This window comes from Eschrichtius robustus, chromosome 13, assembly GCF_028021215.1.
Source record: "Eschrichtius robustus isolate mEscRob2 chromosome 13, mEscRob2.pri, whole genome shotgun sequence".
Taxonomy (NCBI): Eukaryota; Metazoa; Chordata; class Mammalia; order Artiodactyla; family Eschrichtiidae; genus Eschrichtius; species Eschrichtius robustus.
In genome coordinates, this window is record NC_090836.1 from 86,198,675 (window position 1) to 86,215,342 (window position 16,668).

General features: G+C 40.0%; 1 protein-coding gene and 1 long non-coding RNA gene across 3 annotated transcripts in view; one reads left to right on the forward strand and one right to left on the reverse strand.

The window, feature by feature from the left end:
• Positions 1–237: 237 nt before the first annotated feature.
• On the reverse strand, positions 238–6,969 carry LOC137775168 (uncharacterized). Its single transcript, XR_011075985.1, has 4 exons — positions 6,746–6,969; positions 5,049–5,189; positions 3,859–3,983; positions 238–925 (listed from the first exon to the last, which is right to left on the reverse strand). It is a non-coding gene; the product is annotated as an uncharacterized lncRNA (long non-coding RNA).
• Positions 6,535–16,668, forward strand: part of UTP20 (UTP20 small subunit processome component) — a 93,340-nt gene continuing 83,206 nt past the window's right edge. For both annotated transcript variants that reach the window (XM_068560821.1, XM_068560822.1), the window contains exons 1-9: positions 6,535–6,748; positions 7,651–7,731; positions 10,040–10,106; positions 10,228–10,360; positions 10,816–11,004; positions 14,271–14,352; positions 15,018–15,155; positions 15,777–15,932; positions 16,493–16,639. In XM_068560821.1, coding sequence (XP_068416922.1) covers positions 6,704–6,748; positions 7,651–7,731; positions 10,040–10,106; positions 10,228–10,360; positions 10,816–11,004; positions 14,271–14,352; positions 15,018–15,155; positions 15,777–15,932; positions 16,493–16,639 — 1,038 coding nt within the window. In that variant the 5' untranslated portion in view covers positions 6,535–6,703. The remainder of the gene's footprint in view (positions 6,749–7,650; positions 7,732–10,039; positions 10,107–10,227; positions 10,361–10,815; positions 11,005–14,270; positions 14,353–15,017; positions 15,156–15,776; positions 15,933–16,492; positions 16,640–16,668) is intronic.

A 16,668-nucleotide genomic window follows, 5' to 3' on the forward strand; every position in this document is an offset into this window, starting at 1 on the left:
CAGGCTCAGTAGTTGTGGTGCACAGGCTTAGTTGCTCCGCGGCATGTGGGATCTTTCCGGACCAGGGCTCGAACCCGTGTCCCATGCATTGGCAGGTGGATTCTTAACCACTGCACCACAAGGGAAGCCCTTAAGATGTATTTTTAAGTGTATCTTTAAAGGTATTCTATCACCGAGATCAAAGAGTGATATATAAGAAACTGAGAAGCGTCCCCTTCTCGGCCTCCCCAGCTGATACTGAAAACATACCATTGTATATACATATGAAGTTTTGGGAGCAACTCATAACTACTTGACTTCACATAATGCAATATTCAAAGCATATATGTGTACATTACTTCTTTTGGTGCAGGGTTAATTTTACAAAGTCACACAGCTGAGTGAACCTCCTAGGATTAGAACCCAGGTTTTATAACTCCTGGTCTGATATTCTTTCCAATCCATCACATTGACTCCTATTATCAAGATTTTGTCTTTGATTCTTTTGACTCTTATTCACCATATAAATGTTTATGTCAAGAGGAAGGCTTAAGTTTCCAGTCTTGTTTATCAGCAACACAAAAATTTTATTTTATTTTTTTATAAATTTATTTATTTTTAATTTTATTTATTTTTGGCTGTGTGGGGTCTTCATTGCTGTGCGCAGGCTTTCTCTAGTTGTGGCGAGCGGGGGCTATTCTTCGTTGCAGTGCGCGGACTTCTCATTAAGGTAGCTTCTCTTGTTGCAGAGCATGGGCTCTAGGCACGCAGGCTTCAGTAGTTGTGGCACACGGGCTTCAGTAGTTGTGGCTCGCGGGCTCTAGAGCCGCACGCTCAGTAGTTGTGGTGCACGGGCCCAGTTGCTCCGTGGCATGTGGATCTTCCTGGACCAGAGCTCAAACCCATATCCCCTGCACTGGCAGGCAGATTCTTAACCACTGCGCCACTAGGAAAGCCCCAACACAAAAATTTTAAGTCAGCTGTATAAGTATTATTTTGGATGAAAGTGACAGAACCCAATTAAAATTGGCTTAAGCATACAAAAGTGGAATTAGTGAACTAAGGTGACTGAAAAGTCCAAGGACTGGGTGGATGGATCCACTGGCTCACATAAGCTCATCTCAATCAATCTCTCTCCCTCCCTGTCTCTCACCTACTTTGCACAGAGTTCATTCTCAGGCAGACCTCTCCATGAAGTGACACAATGGCCACCAACAGCTTCAGGCTCCTATCATCTTGCAAAAATCCAAGAAAAAGAAGCACCTCTTTCCCAATAGCTCTCACAAAACTTCCAGATAGGGTCCCTGGCCCAGCTTGGGACACATGCTTACCTCTGAACCAGTTAGTTGGCCAAAGAAATACAGCTTAGGACACAAGCCCTCCTAGGTGTCTAGTCTGAACTTCAGACACTAAGAATGAGGGAAGAGTGATTCCTCGAAGGAAAATAAGGATGCTGCTTCCAGAGGAAGAGAGAACAAAGACATCAAGAAATCAACAAATGTCTACCATAACATCCAAGCATTTATTTCTCTAAACCTGTCCCTTCTAGTTCACACTCTTAAGCTGTGGGGTGGCAAAAAGGCAAACTGAAATTAGAAGACCTGAATTCAAGTCCTTCCACCACTTAGAAGTTCTCCGAACTTCAGATCCCTCATCTTTAAAGTGAGGATAATACAACCTACCTTGCAGATGTGGATAGGAGAACAAAATAGTGATAATAGCAAATACTTATAAAAGACTAAACAGTAATAATAGTAAACACATTCTATAGCACATGGGATGTGCCAGACAATGTTCTAAGTGCTTTAACATACAGGAGGTCAGTGATTCCCAAACTTGGGGCTGCAGCAGAATCACCTGGAAGGCCTGTGAAAGTACAGATTACTGGGCCCCATCCCCCGAGTTTCTGATTCAACAGGCTTGGGGTGAAGCCTGAGAATTCACATGTCTAACAAGTTCCCATCGGGTGCTGCTGCTGCTTGGGGACCACACTTTGATAACCAAAGTATTAGGTTAGTGACTCTTCGGAACAGCTCCATGAGGGGCACCAGTATTACCCCTAATTTGGGGGTGAGTAAACTGAGGTTCACATAGCAGTGACAAGGGTGTGAGCCTGGGAGACCTGGCAGCAGAGTCCAAGCTCTCCTCTCCTCCAAAGAAGCAACTAAGATGTAATAGGACAAAAGCCAATTCGGATGCAAAGATATAACCAAGGGGAGGGTGGGAAAATGGAGAAGGGGAGATAAATCCAAACTGTGAGACCCTTATCCTTCCTACAGAAGATGTCAAGTTAAGGATAAAAATAAAGAGTAGAAATCATGAAAGTGGGTATGTAAAAATATGTAGGTGTTTAAATTGTTCAAAAAGCAGGTTAATCTAGGTTATCCTCTGACATCTCTTAAAAGAAAATAAGGAATTTAAAGTTCACGACAGAAATGCCAATGGTGAGTGAAAGTGGGGAAGGAAAACAAGCTGAACATAGAAGGCAATAGCGTGTGTGCATGTCTGTATGTGTGTTTCAGGAGGTGGGGAAGGGTGTTCCAAATATTTTAACACCGATGGAAAAACTGCACCAACTCCCCTGTAAAATGCTGAGTCACTCACTGTAGTGAATAATAAAAATGGCAGCAGCGTCAGTGATCTGCTCTCTGGAAGAGACATATTTAAAACCGAAGACAACAACAGCCTTCTTCTTGAGCAGGTGCTGCAAAATGAAATGCCTAAGGGGGCCAGGTGGGTGCCTCAGACATAAACCAGCGAGGGGGTCAGGGCTTGGACTACAGGGAGTGATTGCTGCTCTTCCAAATGTGGGCCCAGTGTTGTGGATTTTTAAAATTTTTCAAGAGAAGCTAGAAATCTGGGTTTTCACTTGAAATCTCCAGATTTTTTACAAATTAAAATATTTCAAGAACATTTTTGGTAAGCAAAATATATCTGTGTGCTACACTGGGCTGGTGAGGCCTACCACTTTGCAATTTCTGGTCTAATGTCTCTGATGCCTGAGGCATAAACCAGGAAAGGAGAATAGAAGCTCAATGGTCTCAGTGCTAAGAAGCAATCACATGGTTGAAAAAGAAACAATAAAAATGAGAAAGACTGTTCATATAGGCATGTATAAGTTACAAGAGACTTTGACCTGCTTTATGTCAAAGGATCTCCTTACTAACCAGCAAGTAAAAAGGCAGACTTGGTTATTATTTAAAGGTGAGGAAACTGAGGCTCAGAGATTAAGTCACTGGTCCAATTATCAGCTAATACATGGAAAATCCTAGAATTGGGATCCAAACGTTCTTCTGAATCCAAACTCCATGCTCTTGCTGCCTCCCGATTTATACACAACAGTGAACATGGTTCTCACAAGAAGGGAACGATCTTTGGGTCAGCTTCTCTTAACTACCGTAATTAAGAGTTACTAAAATATCTTCCTTGGCCACGCTTTCTTCTTTTCCCTTCACTCCCCTCTATTGGTTTGAGATCTCACTTCCTTGGTCCCTTGTTCTGAGTCAGAATCATTTCCTGTTTGATATATTGCATCTTTTGAGTCCCACCATGCAGACCTGTCCCCTTCCTGACATCACGTACAACATCTTACTAATCTTTCAAGAGCCTTGGATTACTGTTGTCCCCACTTCACAGTTAAGGAAACTGAGGCTCTCCCTACCTCTGAGTTTCACCCTGTTCCTTGTTGTACTTTTTATTAGCCCAAAGATACTAAGGATGATACCAATGCCCAGTGCTAACTTGAGAGGATATGGCTTTGGATTAAGAGCTAAAAATAACCAAATTTCTATTTGACTACTTTGAACCCTTGCATATACTGCTCCCTCCCTTGTTCCCTCTACCTAGATAACACCATTTGTGTCCATGCTCCTCCCTTACCTGGTTTTCTTCTATCCATCTTCCAGATCTCAGCTTTGATGTCACCTCCAGCTAGAAGCCTTCCATGTCTAGGCTAGGCAAACTTTTCATGTGTTCTTGTAGTCCCTTGGGCTTTAGAGTGTGCACTAAGGAAACAAAGATTAAAAAGCGACACTTCCCAATCAAGCTTAAGAAGGAAGGAACGAAAGAATTATGTGTCTAAGTGAACTAGCTGGAATGGATGGGGCAGGCAGAACCATTGCGGTAAAAAGAAACAGAGGATTGCAAGGGGTATTTAAGGCCTTGGCATGGAGGGCAAAAGCTGGGGGGCAAGAAGATTCATAAGTAAACAGTGGTGTTTTTCATGGCTGCTTTGGATATTCCACAGAACCTCAGAAACAGCTTTGGGAGAAACCTTAAAAATCCTGTGGCACAACCCGCATCCAGTGCAGGAGTTACATTAGTCTTGAGTTTGTCAGGGTTAAACAAAGTACTGCACGCTTTGTTAATTCAACAAACATTCATTAAACTCTTAAGTTTACGGGATACACTGGTGATACAAAGTTGAAAAAGTACATGGTTTCTACTCTTAAGGAACTTGTCAGGTAGCCCGACAGTAGACCACTTATCCATTCAGTAAACATTTATACCATTCTCTGTGTGCCAATACAATTCCTTGAAAAACTGGTATTATTATCACTTCCTTTTAATAGATCAGGAAGTTGGGTCTCAGAAAGGTTAGGTAACTTGTCAAAGGTTGTGCAGTTATGGTACCTGGCACCTTTCATCCATTAGCTTCTTTACTCTGCACAACAACACCCTATAAGGTAGGTGCTTTCATTAGCTCCATTTTACATAAAAGGAACTGAAGCTCAGAGAGGGTAAGTAACTTCCCCAACACTACACCAGTAATAAGTGGCAGAGGTAGGATTCAAACCCAGGCAATCTGGTTCTAGCATCTATGCTCTTAACCACCATGTTGTATTGATAAATTGTTCAACCAGAGCTGTCAATATTATAAGGATCATATAATGAGTAACAATGCAATATATAACTTGTGTCAGTTTTTTGATTTTCATGTTTCTCTCTACTCCTTATTGTCCCATTAACTCCATTACCAAAAATAAATAACAGAGAAGTAAAAGGACACAATTATCTGGGGGTAATTTTAGCAATAGGTTGGGAACATTGCTTAGAGTAGGGGCTCTTACCCTCAGGTAACTGCAGACTTCTCTTTGAAATCATCTATACATTTTAGTGTGAATGAGCTTATTAGTATTTTTCTGAAGAGAAGGTCTACAGCTTTCTTAGACTCCTTGAAGGCTCTGTGACCCAACAAGGTGAAGAACCACCTAAAGAAAAAAAAAAAAAAAGCCAATTAGCTTACTGGAAGCCAGTCAAACATTGGGCACTTCTATATTTTATTATTAAAAAATAAAATCCATAAATGCTATGAATCCATTAAAAATATTTACAGCAACCCTGTGACAACATAAAAACATTGATGTTGTAATGCCAATAACAATATGAAAGTGTTTTATCTACTTTACTTCTTCACCTGATTCCCTCCTCAATCCATACATATTTCGCTTCCCTTCCTCTACACCAGACCATACTTGTCAAGGTCATCAGTGACCATCACCTTGTTGGTTCAGCAGCTACTTCTCTCTCCTCAGTTTTCACTATAGTTGGCCACTGGCTCTGCTTCCAGGCCAGGACTAATCTGTTTCTACCTCACTGGCTCTCTTTCCCAGTCACCTTTCTGGTCACTGCTAAATGTTGGAGCATTCCAACGTTCAACTTGGGTCCTCTTCTCTTCTTTGTCCTCCTTTTCATCACTCTCTCCCTAAAACATCTCATCCAGTTCCATGGCTTTAAATAACTTCACACTTTCTGTAAAGTGTATTTAAGTCACACCTCCAGCCCTGACCTCTATACTGAGCTCTAGGCAGGAATATATTCAATTTGTCTACTGAATATCTCTTCTTGGCTATCTAAGATGTAAGCACCTCAGACTAAACATTTCCAAACAAAATTATTATTAATATTATTAGTCTCTCAGCTCACAGAACAGAGCATGGCCCATAGCAGACTGTCAAGAAATATTTGTTGAATAAGTGAAAAAACATACACACACACACACACACACACACCTGTTTGTATAATTACGTTTAACAACAGGACATAAGAATGGTAGGAAAATACCAAAACGTTAACTGGTTGTGCATGAAACCATGAGTTTTCTTTAAAAGTCCTTTCCAATTTTAAATGGAAAAATAGTGGTTAAGAATATCAGACATTGGAACTCAGTGACCTCTGCCAGACTGCCACTTACCGGCTGCACATCCTTGCTTTCTCCGTATGCCAAAGGGACTTAGAAATATGTACCTCATCGGTAGTCACGCAACGTTCACAATCCGCTTTACTGTGAAATTATGAATGTAAAGAGCTTTGCCTGGTGCACTATACATAGTGAGAGGTAGTAGTTGCTGGCTGTTAATGATGACAGGCATGTTTTCTTTTATGATAAAAATACACATTTTTCGTATAAACCTTTACTGAAGAAAGCTCAAAAAACTCCGCACGCACACACCCACCGAGCCAGAGCCTCCCAGTCTCCAGCCGGCTGCAGGGGGCGGGCGCGCCTGCTCCGTCCGCTTCTTCCGCCCACGTGACCCGCTCAGCCTGCTCCCCGTCTCCAACATGGCGGCGCCCAGGGACTCAAGCCGCACGTGAGAAAGAGTCTGAGTACGTGGGAGTGCAAGCGTGGGAGTGCAAGTGTGGGAGCCAGTTTCCCTTGTCTACAGTCAGTAGCATCCCTTCAACCCTTCCCGAGATCCTCGCGGGCCGCCGCCCCTCTGCAGCCATGAAGCCAAAGCCAGTTTCCCACAAGATCGAGAACACTTACCGGGTGAGTGAAGAAACTTGGCCGTGGGACTAGTTCTGAGCGGGACTGCCGGGGCTACAGTGCTCTGGGCCGAGCGGGTCATTTGTCCGGAGGCTCTAGCAAAAGAGCCTCTCTCTCTCCGGGTGTAATAAATATGGGATGGGGAAGGAAGCTTCAACTGCAGATTTCGCCCATGTTTTGTGGCGTCTGGCCTGGCTGAGACTTCTCTTCAGGCTAGAGTTAAATTCAGTGTCACAAACTAACGGCTTAGGAATTCTTTCCTGCTCTCTTATCCTTGAAGACCGAATAGGGGACGGGCCGGTGGGAGGAGGTGAGTGATTTCCAGCTACTGGCTACTACACCACTTTCCCGGTTTGCTCCTTGAGGGTTTCTTTGTTACTCTACAGCCGTAGGTCTGTATATGTTTAAAAACACTGTTGTTGCCACGACTTTAGCCAGATCCTGTACTTGCAGCAGGGTATGAAACCTAGCAGTAGATCTGGCGAGGCCACGTTGCTAGCTTTTACCTAGGTCAATCCACCAGTCTAGCCTGGAAATTTTATTTGAAATGACATTTTGCAAATATATCCATAGAAATATTTCATTATCTTCGTACAGTAGTGCAGTGCATTTGTCTTTCAGTTTGTTTTTAAAGTTATCTTTTGTGATTTATCAGCGATGTCTACTTCTAGTTGTAAAACTCAGTTATACATTTTATGATTGATTGAAAATACAACTCTGAAATTGAAAGCGAAGCATAACATTATTTCTAATGATAGAACATAAGGAGGCACATTGAACCTATAAACTTTGTACTTCCAGAAGGAAATTGTCCACACATGATTGTTATACAGCACTCAAACAGATGTTCAAGATATGATAAGTATAAAATGTGGATGTATTGTAAATATACTTCTCCCCCGCAGTTTCTTACGTTTGCTGAACGATTGGGAAATGTGAATATCGATATTATTCACCGGATTGATAGAACTGCAAGCTTTGATGAGGTAAGAGAATGTTAAGTGAGCTGATCCTCAAGTATTCATAGTTGGTTTTTTAGATTCTCTTTGAAGTGAATTGTTTCTCAAGCCATTTTTTTATGAACATGAAATGCATTAGACCTGTGCTGTCTCAAACAGTAGCCACACATAACAAATTAGATTTAAAGTAAAGTAAATTAAAAATTCTAATGCTCAGTAGCCATATGTGGCTAGTTGCTACCATACTGACCAAGTGCAGATATGGAACATTTTCCATCATTTCTGAAAGTTCTGTTGGGTGATGTGGTGTTAGAAAATTTACTTGATTCCCAGGTGGCTTCTGATTCCAGCCACTCCCTTCCCATGCGCATTCCGAGCACTGCTACAGATCCATATTCCTGAAACTACAATTTTAAAGAGGTTTTGAGCAAGTCACTTTCCTGGGGCTCAGTTTCCTCCTTTATTAAAAAACATGGGGGAGCTAAACCACATAATTTTTTCCAGTTCTAACCATGCTGTAACTCAGTCACACCTCTACTCAAAAATCTTGTTTTCGCTGCATCAAGTCATTATTTCTCTGCCAGCCTTTTAAGGTCCTGTATAACGTGCCTTTAAATTAGGGATTCAATGTCAGTTTTTACTATTTTTCACTTGACTCTAGTCAGACTCCGCTCACTATCTCTTTGAATGCCTTGTCTCCAGTATGTGAATTCAGTGTGTTAATGATGTTATCTAGGTAGGCACATAATGCTTTGGGAACTCACCGTGAAGGGATCCTAACCTAGATTCTGTGAGGGTGTAAGGTGAGGTGTCAAAAAAGGTGAAGTAGACAAGGTGATACCTGAGTTGAATCTTGTTTGTATAGGTTTTAGCATGGCAAAGAGAACAGGAAAGGCTGTTTCAGGCTGAGGAAGAAGCCTTTATAAAGGAACAGAGGCTAAAGAGGGCATGTCACATTCAAGAAACTCCAAAGCATTTCAGTATGCTTATAATTGCATGTGGGATGCTTGTTTATGTTGATGGTGACTGCAGATGGGCGAAGGGGGTAGCTGGTGAGAGATAAAGCTGAAGAGGTAATCAAAGACCATGAAGGGCTTCATATGTCAAGCTAAGTTTGGATTTATCCTGAAGCTATGGGAAGTCATTCTAGGATTATAAGGCAGGGGAATGTGTGACATGATCAGTTGTAAATTTTAGATCTCTCTGGCTTTAATGTGGAGGAAAGAACAACCAGTTGCTCTGGAGTCAGGGTAACCCGTTGTGATGATTTGGTAGTCATCTAAGTAAGAACTTTTCTCTCGTATAAATGTGTGCAAACACTTATAGAGGTCTTTTTTTTTTTTAAAGAAAAATTGGTTCCTACCATATACTTCACTATGAAACTTGCTTTTCTCACTTTGAAAGTATACTATCAACATCCTTCTAATTTAATAATAGATATAATTCTTTTTAATAGCCACATAATATACCTTATTATATACAGACCATAATATGTATACCAACCATTTTCCTTTTGTTGGATATTTAGGCTTTTTTATGTTTCCCCCCCGCCACTACAGTAAAGCTGAATGAATGTCTTTATACTTGTATATTTACAAATTTTATAAGAGATATCTCCAAAAAGGGAATTGCTGGATCAAAGGACATATGTGTTTTTAATTTTTTTTTTTTTTTTCAAAATTTTTATTTATTTACTTATTTTTGGCTGCGTTGGGTCTTCGTTTCTGTGCGAGGGCTTTCTCTAGTTGCGGCAAGCAGGGGCCACTCCTCATCGCCGTGCGCGGGCCTCTCACTATCGTGGCCTCTCTTGTTGCGGAGCACAGGCTCCAGACGCGCAGGCTCAGTAATTGTGGCTCACGGGCCCAGTTGCTCCGCGGCATGTGGGATCTTCCCAGACCAGGGCTTGAACCCATGTCCCCTGCATTAGCAGGCAGATTCTCAACCACTGCACCACCAGGGAAGCCCACGTGTTTTTAATTTTAATAGAAATGCCAGATTACTTCTCTATAAGGTTGTAGCAATTCATATTTCCAAAAGCAGAATGAAAGAACTGTAAGAGTCAACATTTTTCTTGGCCTAAAATTGTGAAAAACAGAAAAAAAATTTTTTTTTAGTGTGACTATTACATAGTTTTAAATCTTCTGCCCATATTTTACACCTGATTGCTTTTATAGGTGTGTTAGTTAATGCCCTGTTCAAAAAAAAACTAAGAGGAGTTTTTCAACTCTTGACTATCATCACTGTCTTAAGGTATTAATATATCATTATTCTTATGTACTTTGATTATAGTTTTTCTTTGAGTTGTCTGATTAATGGACTGCTTTAATCTTGGCAGGAAGTTGAAACCTACTTTTTTGAGGGTCTACTGAAGTGGAGAGAACTGAACCTTACGGAGCACTTTGGTATTTTCTATTTTGTTTCTATTTTATTCACCCATCATTTGTACTATATATGGTCAAAACAGCTAAATATTGGTGTGATGGAAAAGCAGAACTTATTCTTTTTTTTTTTTCCCCCACCCAGGGAAATTTTACAAAGAAGTTATTAACAAATGCCAGTCTTTCAATCAGCTAGTCTATCATCAAAATGAGATAGTTCAGAGTTTGAAGACTCACCTGCAAGTCAAGAACAGTTATGCCTATCAACCCCTTTTGGAGTAAGTAGCATGTTGAAAGAAAGGCAACAACATTTATCTGAATTTTAATAAAGGTTGTTTTATAGCTACATATGCTTTAGATCTGGTGTTTGTGATTTAGAAACAAGAATTTACCTTTTTTTGTTAGATGAAAATATTAGTACATTACTGTAAAGCAGAATCTTAGAGGTATACTTTTTTGCTTTTTATACTTTTACAAGAACCTGATTTTTCTCTGACACTATAGGAATGATTGACTATAACTTGTGATGGAAGGTACAAGCTCTAGCCTGATTTCTTTGCTCAACTCTTAAAACGTGAAAAATTTTATACCTTTCTTGAGACTTGGTTTAGTAGCTTTAATTAATCCTTTCATCATAGGTGATAGGTTATCATTTGTGAAACAGATTTGTAGTATTTGGTTTTTGATCTACATGTATCAGAATCAGTTACCTCTCCTTATTTTTTTCATCCAGTTTAGTTGTACAGTTGGCACGAGATCTGCAGATGGACTTCTATCCCCATTTTCAGGATTTTTTCCTGACTATCACTTCAATCCTGGAGACTCAGGACACAGAGTTGTTAGAATGGGCTTTCACCTCGCTGTCCTATCTGTACAAATACCTGTGGAGACTAATGGTGAAGGACATGTCCAATATATACAGGTGACCTTTTCTCTCTCTCACATGGGTTTTTCTTTTCTTCTTCTTCTTTTTTTTTTTTTGCTTTAAAATTTTATTTTATTTTATATATGATTCAGTGCTGTTTAGTAAATTTATAAAGTTATGCAACCATCACCACAATGCAGTTTAAGAACACTTCCATCATCTCGAAGAGATTTCTCATGCCCATTTGCAGTCAGTTCTGCTCCCCATCTGCATCAGTTTTGAAAGCAAAAGCGATACACATATGTCGAATAGTCAAGATTGCCTCTGTGGAAACAACTGTGTGCTTGAATCCCCTAAGTAGAATGATCCTCTTCTACAATGATATTTTTTAGCATTTAAGTTTTTAATTTTTTATTTTTTGGTCAAGGGCAGTTTTTTATTGATACTGACAACCAGCAGAGACTTTCTGACTCCCATCTGTATTTAATGAAAACATGCATAATACCTGTCACTGGCACCTGCTGACATGGCTACCTAACTTTAATTAATATGTTCTTTAATTGCCTTTTCCCTGTCTTCAGTCAGACGCCAAACTTCCTTTCCAGCTCAGTCTCTAATTATTTTCTTATAAAAAGTTGGTTCTCCAGCCAAAGTGGTCCATAGTCTGTTCCATCAGTCTGCATTGACCTGACCTTCTCTTATCTCCAGCTATTGAAATCAAACCCCCCACCATCAAAGCCTGACTTGAATCCATAGCTTCCACATACATGCCCGGGCACCTTGTCCAGAAATCAGAGGTTTGTACTCTGAACACGTCTGGCATTCTATACCACTTATGTCACACAACTTCTGTTATAATCGTTTGTTCTAATGTAATGGTGTCCTCTATAAACCTATAAACTCTTCAAGAACCCCATCTTAAATATTTGCATTTTCCTAGCCCCTAAAATACTGATTAAGCCAAAAGAGACACTCAGTATTAGTAAGTAAGTGTGGACAGGGAAAGAGAATGAATTCTATACCAGCTTTTTGTTTAAAGTAAGGCAAAGATTGTTGGTAATCTATTTCAATCTGGGACTTAATGGAATTTTCTACTTGGTGTCCTGATTACTTCTACATACTTCAATTGGCACAGGAACACGCAAGATTAACCTTTTACCCCAGTCCAGTATAAGTATGGATATGGGATAGGACTGTCGATTTTGTTTTTGTACCACCTGCCTTCACTCTACCCTCCTTTAAACACGGAATGAGAAAGAAATATTTTTCTGACCTTTACTAGTTCTCTATGAAGATTTTGGTAAAACGTATTAGAAACCGAGATTACTTCATTAAAGACCAGCAAGATCTTGGGGGATATATAGTTTATTTGGTTTCATGACTTCTGCTGTTACTTTTATATCTCCTGAGTCAGGCTCTCCAGTTATAAATTTATTTGCTTTCAGTATGACATCTTCAACAGCCTGGATATTTTCACTTGACTGTTGTTGAAATCAAAGTCTGCACATTCCTGTTCAAGCCAGCTCTTCTCAGTCATTCGTATGTTCAGTAAATATGTACTCAATGCCAGGCTTTGTTTGGTCGCCCAGTTTCTAACGGTGATACCATCATTCTTCCCATCACTGAGATTTGGCCACTTAGCGGCATCTTTGACCCAGTTGTCTTCAAGGACTTCACATCTTCTTGATTCTGCTATTCACGTACTCAATTCAGTGACTATTTATTGTACACTGTGTATCAGGCTTGAGATGCACTCACAAATAAACCAGATAAAAATCCCTCTTCTCATGAAGTTTATCAGGGGGAGAACATCTTGGGCATGGGGCTGGCATGAGCGAGGAACAGCGAGGAAGCCCGGGTGGTGCAGCAGCGTGTACAGGGGGAGAGTAATCAGGCGATGTCAGAGATGTGGTAGTAGGGGGCCTGACCATAAAGGGCCTTGTGGATACTGTAAGGTCTTTGGTTTCATTGCAGGGACTCTTGAAATGTCTCTTGGGTTCATCCATTGCCATTTCCCTCTGCCACTGGCCCTCTTTCATGCCCTTGTTTGCCCAGGCTTTTATGACTTGAATAACTTCCTAGTTGGACTGCCAGCCTCTTCTTTCTTCCCTTATATCACCCTATACTGGCGCCCAATTTCTTTTTCTGAAACTATTCATTTCTTATTCAGCCAACACTTATTAGTACCTGCCATGACCAAGGAACAATTAGGTGCTGGGAATATGGCAGAAATACGAGAGATAAATTCCATGCTCTTCTTCCATTTGGGAGACCAGTTGAAACAATGTGATTATATGAGTCATTATTTAGTTATAGCTGCATGGCTGTATGACCTTGAATATATTGCATAGCCTTTCTGCCCCTATTTCGTTATCTATTGGATGGGGATAATAGTTCCTACCCCACAGAGTCGTTGTGCTGATTAGATGAAGTAACATAGTAAGTGCTTACTTAAATGTAAGCTAGAGTCCCCACTCCTTTGCTTAGTGTTCAAAGCCACCTGTTGACTTGAGCAGCTTTATCTGGAGCTGCCTTCCCCACCCATATCATCCTTCTTCCTTTAGACAGACCAACCTCTCTGATATCTCTCTCTTTTTTAAAAAAATTTATTTATTTATTTATTTATTTTTGCCTGCGTTGGGTCTTCGTTGCCACGCACGAGCTTTCTCTAGTTGCGGCGAGCGGGGGCTGCTCTTCATTGTGGTGCCTGGGCTTCTCCTTGTGGTGCTTCTCTTGTTGCAGAGCACGGGCTCTAGGCGCAGGTCTGAATAGTTGTGGCATGCGGGCTCAGTAGTTGTGGCTTGTGGGCTCTAGAGCGCAGACTCAGTAGTTGTGGCTCACGGGCTTAGTTGCTCCGCAGCATGTGGGATCTTCCTGGACCAGGGCTCGAACCCGTGTCCCCTGAATTGGCAGGTGGATTCTTAACCACTGCACCACCAGGGAAGTCCCTCTCTGTTATCCCTCGACTGTGATCACTTCTGCCCACCCCGTGTTTGCTCTTGCTTTGATCTCTGGTAATATGCACTCCAGTCCCCACCTGTATTCTTCCTGTCGTTCAGGGATCACTACAAGTTTCAACTTTTCATAGTCTTTCCTATAAGACCAGTGCCACCAATCCTAGGATTCTTAATGTCTATGACCTTCAGTCTTCTGTTTGACATGTGGGTGTCGTGGTAATCGAATGAGATTTTAAACTGCTTATGTTATTATACCTGCTACATCTTTCTTGCATACCTTGCACAGTGTTGGGCATATAGTTAACATGTAGTACATCTTTATTAAAATGATGATTAATTAAACATGTCTTATTTTCTCATTTATAGCATGTATAGTACACTCCTGGCTCATAGAAAACTACATATAAGAAACTTTGCTGCTGAAAGCTTTACTTTTTTGATGAGAAAGGTTAGTTTGATCATTTATGTGTTTATTGCTCATTAATCCTCAAGAATCTGATGAACAGAAGCAGATATCTTTTATAATATAGTTATTATGGACTAATATTTTTTATATAAAGAGAAACCTGTTACTGTGTTGAGTTTATCTCACCATAAGGTGGTTTTTGCTCACTAATGTGAAATAATTGGGGTCACTCTTTTATTCTTACTTAGTGTATATATATTCTCTAATTCAAGTCAGTCTATGCATGAACAGTGAGATTAACAGAAATTTTTATAAAAATATCCTGGAAGGAACTGATTGTATAGTGTCATTTGTGTTTGTTTTTAATAGAGTTTTTGTAATAAAACAAAAACATTGCTATTAAATTTCTTTTATACTCATAAAATATAAGCATACTATTTACTTTAAAAGATAGAATGTTGCCTTATGTCGTTTTTCTTGGTACATACCTTCATATTATACCAATGAATTAATCACTCTTTTGTGTGACGTTACAAGTGATAATATACTCTTGTAGCAGTTTGAAATCATTGCGAGTGTCACTATTCCTTTTAGAATTTTTATCCTAATAACGTTTAAATATAATCTTTAGAATAGCAAATAATAATTATTCATTAGGATATGTTTATGTTGTAAATACAGTTTTCCATTTGCATTTTATGTTTTAGGTTTCCGATAAAAATGCACTTTTCAATTTAATGTTTCTTGATCTTGATGAACATCCGGCAAAAGTAGAAGGAGTTGGACAGTTGCTCTTTGAAATGTGCAAAGGAGTTAGAAATATGTTTCACTCCTGTACAGAGACGGTAAATAACTGGGAGGAGTTCCTTGAATCTATGTGAAAGGGATTAAAAGAAAATAGATAGATTTACACAGACACCTGGAGAGAGGATTGCCTAGAATAAATAGAAAACATTCAATGGGGCGCGTTAGGGCTTTAAAAACAATGCTTACCTACTGTAGGCCCTGGGTCATTAGGTATTTTTCATTTAAAAAGAAATCACTGCTCGGGACTTCCCTGGTGGTCCAGTGGTTAAGACACTGTGCTTCCACTGCAGGGGGCACGGGTTTAATCCCTGGTTGGGGAACTAAGATCTCACGTGCCGTGCAGCATGGCCAAAAAATCAATCAGTCAATCAAAAAATTTAAAAAATCACTGCTCTCTTCTTCATCCTGGATGCTAGAAGGTGACATAAATTGATCGATGGGGGGTGGGTGGGTATTGTGTGATAAAATTCCCCATCCTAGTTTGGAAATTCTTTTGGGACATGTAGTTAACCACCAGAGCTGCCATATCCTTGATTATCCTGGATCAGATTTTAAGGTAGCTTGAGCAGAGTGGGGAGTAATCAGAGAGGGAAATACCAATGTAATACTTGAGAATAAGAGTGTGCATGTTCATTTTCATGACTCTTGGATTCCCACAGGCAGTGAAGCTAATTTTGCAAAAGCTAGGACCAGTTACTGAAACAGAAACTCAACTTCCATGGATTTTAGTTGGAGAAACCCTCAAAAACATGGTCAAATCCACAGCGTTCTACATCTACAAGGAACATTTTGGTATATTTTTTGAATGTTTGCAAGTGAGTTCTGATTTTTAAGTATTTGTGTGTAATTAGGAATCTAAGAGTTGATTGTTGTTCTTAATTTAGCAGATCACTCCTGGAGATTGTATTTTATAATTGTTGTCATCATATTTTTATACACTTACTAGGATTTTCCTTCCCTCTCTCCCCTGTACTATTTTTACTTGCTTTGATATCTTGAGATGCAGTAGAGCATAGTGGTTAAGAGCACAGGCTTTGGAGCCAGAGGTCTCTGTTTGAATTCTAGCTTTGTCACTTACTGCTAGTGTGACTTGGGAAAATTTAAGTCTCTGGTCCTCAGTTTTTTCATCTGGGAAATGGGGATAATAGTATTCCCTGCCAGTGAGGATTATGAGGAAATACTTGTGAAGAACTTACAACAGTGCATTCAGAAATGCTAGCGGTTATCATTAGTGACTCCCAGTAAATGTGTCTTTTTCTTTCACAGAAAAAGAATGTGAAAATTTGAACTGCTTCACACAATATTTTCATTATTAAGTTAACAGATGAGTTTCATCTTTGGTAGTTATTCTTTCTTATAAATTCTTCATTTGCAGGAATCACTCCTGGATCTACATACAAAAGTAACCAAGACTAACTGTGGGCAAAGTTCTGAACAGTTTAAAAGGTTGTTAGAAACGTATCTGATACTTGTAAAACACGGAAATGGATCAAAGATAACCAAACCTGTTGACGTTTGTAAAGTGAGTTCCCAACTTAATTTGCTTAGAGC